The sequence below is a fragment of the Oryza glaberrima genome, chromosome 7 (genome assembly GCF_000147395.1).
Source record: "Oryza glaberrima chromosome 7, OglaRS2, whole genome shotgun sequence".
Lineage (NCBI taxonomy): Eukaryota > Viridiplantae > Streptophyta > Magnoliopsida > Poales > Poaceae > Oryza > Oryza glaberrima.
Genome location: NC_068332.1, coordinates 22707456 through 22714402, shown reverse-complemented (window position 1 = coordinate 22714402; position 6947 = coordinate 22707456). Strand labels below are relative to the sequence as shown.

Below are 6947 nucleotides of genomic sequence, written 5' to 3'. Positions count from 1 at the left end.
TCACGGTTTATGCAAGAGCACGAAGAGGTCGGTCTCGAAGACGACGGACACCGCCGTCGACGCCGCCGCCGCCGCCGTCATGACGCAGTACCCGCGCGCCATCCTGAACGCGCCGGTGCCGCCCACCAGGGGGCGCTCGATGGCGCCGGCGAACCCCAGCACGGGGCCCACCATGGACAGCGTGCTCCCGGCGTGCTCGCCGGCGGTGAACACGAGGCTGATCGCCGACTGGAACGACGCCGGCGGCGCCGTCCCCGGCAGCGATGTCCCGGCGACGACGCCCTGGAAACGGCCGATCAGCGCGGAGCTCGCCCGGTCCGGGCCGTCGCGGAGCTCGTCGTCGAGCACGGCGACGCGGCCGAACGCCTCGTTCGCGCCCAGCGGCGACGGGACCACGGCCAGCGCCGTCGCGTTCGCGCCGGCGAACCTCTCGTGCATGTACACGCGGATGCGGGTGAGCTTGTCGCGGCCGCCGGCGGCGGCGACGTCTTCGCCCGCCGCCGACGAGGCGGCCAGGAGGACGAGCAGCAGCAGCGCCGGCAGCGGCGAGGAGGTGGAGGAGGAGGCCATGGTGTGATCGCGGCGAGATGTCGACGCGAGCGCGCGCTAGCTGCAGCCTGCAGGTGGACAAGGATGCTCTAGCCTGGAGGAGTCGAGGTCAATATATATTGTTCACTTGGTTGACTTCGATTAGTTTATGATTAGCACATGCAAGCCTGGATGTGTACATGCATGTTACCAGTTACATACTGCCGATTTCAGATAGTTTCATACTTCATCACAAAATATATAAGATACAACTATTTTCTTTCGCTATATCTCATAATATAAAACGTGCATGTATACATTAACTAACACATCTTTCTCATTAAAATCGGTTTGTTTTAAATCCTATATCATCAAATCTTCCGACCGCATTATTTGTATGGATCAAGGTGATCTAACAAAAAAAAAGTAATTAAATTCTTTTTTTAATCTTTGTGTTAGACGGTGCCTTACTCCCAGGGGCGAATTAGAATGAAAATTACCAGGTGTCCCGTACCTATTAATCATATATAATACTCTATTTACATGCTAATACGAGCTATCACTGATGAAATTTTAAACTTTACCCTGTGTCCTGTGTATCATATACCTTGAATGTGGATTCACCCCTGCTTACTCCCTCCGTCCCAAAAGAAATCTAATTTGTGATCCTTCATAGTATAATGAATCTGAACAATCACTTTTTAGGTTGGGTTTTTTTTGGGACAAAGAAAGTATATTTTAGAATAGAGGGAGTACATGTAGTTTTGTACTTCTACGTAGAAAGGATACAATTGTTTGTAAACAACACACTAATACATTACTACCTCGTACCTAGCAGCAGTTCAGTAATGCATAAAAAACCGCCGACCCACCGGTAGAGCTGACCGGCTGATGTATGAAGTTCTGCCCCAGTGCAATGGGGCACCGGATAGGTTTCTGTTTTTAAGTTGTTTTTAGCTAACGACACTTCTGAAAAATCAAAATATTACAGTACTATACTACTAGCATGTGTTTGTGATATGTAATAGGCAGTATACCCGAATATTTTTCTGTGTTCGCTGCTAACAGATGGTAACCAATCTAGCAGTCTAGCTGGACGTGCGTGACTGGAGATGATAATAGATGTACACCCAATGGTTCCTTATCTAAGCCTGTAAGTGGCATGCGTCACGCCGCTAGGACGCTGGGCAGGCCCGCACCACTTACCTCTTACCCACTTAGGCCAACCTACTTAGGTTTAAACAGGTTGATGCGGCAAGCCCACTACTCCCGGCGGTGCCACCACAGCCCACATATTATTTCCGCATTAGCTGAGAACAGGAGGAGCGAGGAGACGAGGGGAACGAGTTTGGCGCTGTTTTTGATGGTATATACGGTAGAAAATGTTTGCGGGTCCTGTAACAAAACCGCCAGATTTTTGTGGGTCTATATGCGGGCTACTTGGCGCCACTAGCTTTTTGCCGGCAGAGCGGTCGCGGGGCGGACACGCCGCAGCCCACGCCACTTACATGCTTATTCTTAATTACCCGTACCCACATCAGTGTGAACTAAACATGCCTGTCCTAAGAGCATCACCAATAGTTTCCCTTTTTCATTCCCTATCCTGAAATTTTACGATTTTTGGTTAAAAATTCAATCCAACAGATTCCCTATGACTTCTCCCAAAATATCTCGTTCCCTTCTCCGTATATATCGATCCCCACTTCCAAGAAGCGATATTTCATTCCCAATCGTCTGGTTTTTCTCTCTCGCGCGCGCTGGTGAAAATGTTCCCGCGCTCCTCCTCCTCCTCGCGGCCTCGTTCCTCCAGGGCGGCGGCGGCGGCGGCCTCTTCTTCGGCAGCAGCGGTCACTTTGTCGGCAATGGCGGCCACTTCCTCGGCGGCGGCGGCATCTTCCTCGGCGGCGGCGGCCGCGGCTGCGGCGGCCTCTTCCTCTGCAGCAATGGATTGGTACCACGATGCGATGCGTGGTGTGGCGACGACGGCCGGAGTTCGAGCGGTTGGTGGAGGAGGTGTCCTGCCGCCACAAGCACCACCACCGCCTCGTTTTGGGGTGCCTCCACGATACGACGAGTTTTGGTCCGGCGGCCATCCACGCCCCCCACCGCCGTCTGTCAGCCATCCGCGCCCCCCACCGCCGCCCGTCAGCCATTCGCGCCCCCCACCGCTGCCCAGCGGCCATCCACACCATCCACCTCCCTACTCCAGTTTTCAGGTATCCGAGGCCATGGAGGAGCAGACATCTAGCGAGCCATTGGATCCCCTCTCACACGAAGAATTCCTCCACATGAGCAATTTTGGTAAGTCTGATCTTGATTCGTTCAGTGTCAAGTTTATATGCTGTGAATTCCTTCACATCTGAAGCCAAGTTTATTATCCATCATAACTCGAATTTCAGTTTGATAATATGCACTGAGTTTGATATGCTGTCAAATTTATGCTCTGAGTTTGATACAATGGAAATTCAGTATGTACTGAATTTCATATATGATGCTCTGAAATTTAAGCTGTTGGTGATGCTCAGGGATCAGCAGGGTCAGGACTGAAATTTTTTGCAGTTTGGGCCATTGGGTATTTGCAGTGAACAAATTCTCTGAACAATCTGTTCTTGTTTGATCCATATAGGAACAGTTATCTGAACCTTGTCACTGTCAGTATTGATATAGGATCATTTCTCTGAACCTTGTCATTTTCAGTATCCAAATTAGCACATTTGTATGCTCTCTCCATACGACTTTCAAACTTGTTTAATTAATTGCAAATTGGAATCCATTACCAGATGCTAATGCTTAGCTTTTGATATATACTATGTGTACAAAAAGTTGTCACCAACCAATACATGTGAACTTTCAGATAACAGAATGTAATTTTTGTCTATGGACAGATGGTATGGAGCAAGAGCGATATTACACAAACTTGATCAATGATGAGAGCAATCATTTTGAGTCTAGTGAGATGGGAAGCCAATACGCTGATGAACAAGATCCAATTGGGAATGAAAATGCTGCTTTGAGACCGAACCAAAAAAGGTCCAAAAATTTCAGTTTGGAGGAGGACAACCTTTTGGTGCCGGCATGGATCAATGTTTCTTTTGATGCGGTTCAAGGGACAGATCAATCTCGTGGTACATATTGGGGCCGTATTTACGAATATTTTCATGACAACAAGGAATTTGATTCAGATCGGTCTCAAAGATCACTTGTACATCGTTGGTCCACTATACAAGAGCAAGTCAATAAGTACACTGGTTACTTATGTCAAATTCAGAATCGAAATCAGAGTGGTGTCAATCCTGAGGACATGGTAATACGTGGTTTATGCAGCATATTTTCCAATCTTGTCTTTTATATTTCTGACTTATGTTCGTTTTTTTGCAGCATGTGCAAGCAGCCATGATGTACAAGAAGAAAGAGGAAAAGAAGTGCGTAATGATTCTGAAATATGCCTGTGAATATTTGAAAACAAAAGAAATATGCAGAAAATTCATGGCCTCAATGTATGGTACTAATTACAAAACACACGGTGAATATCTAATTATTACAATCTCTGACATTATTCAATAATATAAAATCTAAACTTAATATCGATCTGCATGATGATTTCACAAATGTTCGATGAGGTATTCTCTTAGTTGGTCGTGAACTTCCTTGTCTTGAATATTTTCGTACTGACTAATAAAATCATTAAAGTTGGGCGTATGTTCATGGGAACCACCCACCTGTTCTCCCATCTCATCATAAACTAAATCAAAATCACCATTGTGCTCATCCTCCACAATCATGTTATTCATGATTATACAAGCTCTCATTATCTGATTCAGAGTAATTGCTTTCTAAAAACGAGCTGGTCCACGGACAATAGCAAAGCGAGCTTAAAGCACTCCAAACGCTTGTTCAATGTCACACCCCAATCTGGCACCGCCGTACAACGGCACCTGACAGGAGCGTGTCGTAGGAAAACGGCGTGAACCGCGTCCTACGAAACCGCGATCTCAGTACCAGTCCCAGGACATAGCGCTGATACCCACGGTAACAAATATGAATCATTGCAAATCCTTATAATAAATAGAGAACTTATTTACCTTAACTTAGGTTGCAGCTCAGGACAGCCCGAGATTACAACCGATGACACGGACGAGGCAACACCAACAACGGCAGCAGCAGCGGAAACAACGGACTAACTCCCAACTCCACAGGCGATGGCTGGGAACTAGGACGAAACCCTAATCTTTGCTTCACTTCAGCTTCACCTTCAGAGTTGGCAAAACTATATATATATATATATATATATATAGCAAGGGTGAGTACTTACGTACTCAGCAAGCCAGAGGAACTTAGGTGGTTAATGCAAGCTTCAAGAGAAGGCTGTTATTTTTCAATCAGTTTTATTTGCAAGCATTTTGACAATCTAAGTGTGTGCTTTCCACAACCAGAGCGGGACAAGTCTCAGCTCGATCGGGGTGAGAAGTAACAAATTTATTTATCAAGATTTGCACAACTCCCAGAGTTGGCTTCAAATCTGGTTTTCCCAAACCAAACCAATTTTCCAAACTTCCCGATAATAGTGGTCCCCAAACGACCAATCACTTCCAGGGACTCCCGGTCCCGCTGTCCCCCAGACAGCTAATTTCTTCCCAAGCATTAGGTTTCCCAAACCTTAACACCTTTTCATAAAACAGGGTAAAACAAAAACTACGCTAAGGAATCACCTCACATCCGCCCATGACCGTGGGCACGGCTGTTCGAACAGTTTAATAACCTCTGTAGAGGGGGTACACTTTACCCACACGACATTGCTAACCCGGATCACCTAGCCCATGCAGAGCGGCCATGTCTGGAGACCTTGAGGCTTTCATGACAAGGCATTTCGAAAGCTGACACAGGATTGCCATATGCCAACGAGAGGGGTCCCAGACCAACAACAGGTTAGGTCCCAGACCAACTGTGCCAGGAAGCCCGGGGGTTCTCCCCGACACCACCCCGTTGAATCCACATGTCTCTTGGCATCAAGGCTCCCCTGATTAGCTATTTACTCAGCCAGGGGCGTCCCATTACACCCATGTGGTCGCACTATTGTATGCTCGGATGTAATTCCAAAGGAATCGGTCCTTAGATGCGACCGCACAAGTATTCCGCCCAAGAATGGCCTTGTGTCGCGAGTTATATTTTTAAAACTCATTTTCTTTCACAAGGCACCGACCCAGGCGTCGGGTTTTCCAAAGCTTTTGTAAACCAAGTTTTACCCAAGATGTTTCTCAGATTTTATGTTTGAAGGCGACCGTCGATACTCGTGCAAAGTGCACGAATACCGAGGCGCAACTAGGTGGTTACAAGGGAACATGATATAACAATTAACAATGGAAGGATTAGATGCAACAAGTTAGGTAGGCCCACCGATCTGCCTTGCAGACGGGGCAAACAGATTAAGTGTAATCCTATCAATGCATAATATTTTCCAAGCAATATAATTAAGTTCAAATATAGGCTCAATATGTTCAAAGGTGGCTTGCCTTGCTCAGGGTCTTCACGAAGCTTCACAAATCTTCGAGAATTCCGCTTGAAGAAAAAAATATCCAGTAACCGCAACTAGGCGCAAACAATCAAAAACCTAAACAAAGACCAAATAAAATATCCTATTTAGGCTAATTAATAGTGCCATTAGATAGATCACAAATTAATGGAATTATTGGAAGTGGAACGGGGTAAATCGGAGTTACGGATCAAGAGATATGAATTTTGGAAGTTTAAATGAATTTTCTGGACAAGGAGATGATTTGTCGGAATTTTCTGGAATACGAGAAATGGTTTATGGAATTTATAGAAATAATATTCTCAAGAATATTATTGATAGTCACTGACATGCGGGACCGAGGGAATGAATTATTGGAATCCTGGAATAGGATAAAGGACTTTATGGAATTTTGGAAAAAGAAAGGAAATACTTGTGGAATATTGGAAAAGATATTCTCAAGAATAACTTTGACTCATTGACGAGTGGGGCCAACAAGAAGGTGAGAGAGAGAGAGAGAGAGAGAGGAGCAATTGGAGGGAGCAATTGTGGACTTTTAGCTCTTGGGTGTGTGGGCACTGGACTTGGAGGAGGGAGTAAAAGTGAACTTCCTTTGTTTTGTTAGGCCGAGGAGGAAGGCTGGCCAATGGGCCAAGCCCACGAGCCAGAGGAGAGAGGGGTGGCTGACTGGGCGCTGTGGACTGGGTCAAACGCCACGTGGCTGCCATGTAAGCGCAAGAGAGAAGAAGAGGGAGGCAGAGCTTGCCCGGATCGGACGGCTTACGGCGGTGCAACGGCGCCGGCGAGCGGCAGCGAGCCAGAGGGAGGGGACGGTGCCGGAGGCAAGAGGAGGAGGATTGGATCCCTTCCACCGGTGCGGATTAGGGCGCCGGGGTCGGAGGAGGGCCAG

At 47.1% G+C, this 6947-nt stretch overlaps 2 protein-coding genes across 2 annotated transcripts; one reads left to right on the top strand and one right to left on the bottom strand.

Annotated features, from left to right (window-relative positions):
* Positions 1-570, bottom strand: LOC127778423 (dirigent protein 2-like). The gene has a single exon (XM_052305022.1). The coding sequence runs from the start codon at positions 568-570 to the stop codon at positions 1-3; it is 570 nt and encodes a 189-aa protein (XP_052160982.1).
* Positions 571-2266: 1696 nt separating this feature from the next.
* On the top strand, positions 2267-4092 carry LOC127778895 (formin-like protein 8). The gene is made up of 3 exons (XM_052305538.1): positions 2267-2829; positions 3414-3832; positions 3907-4092. Exons 1-3 carry the CDS (start codon positions 2295-2297, stop codon positions 4090-4092), a joined length of 1140 nt encoding a protein of 379 aa, XP_052161498.1. The 5' UTR covers positions 2267-2294.
* The last annotated feature ends 2855 nt before the right edge of the window (positions 4093-6947 follow it).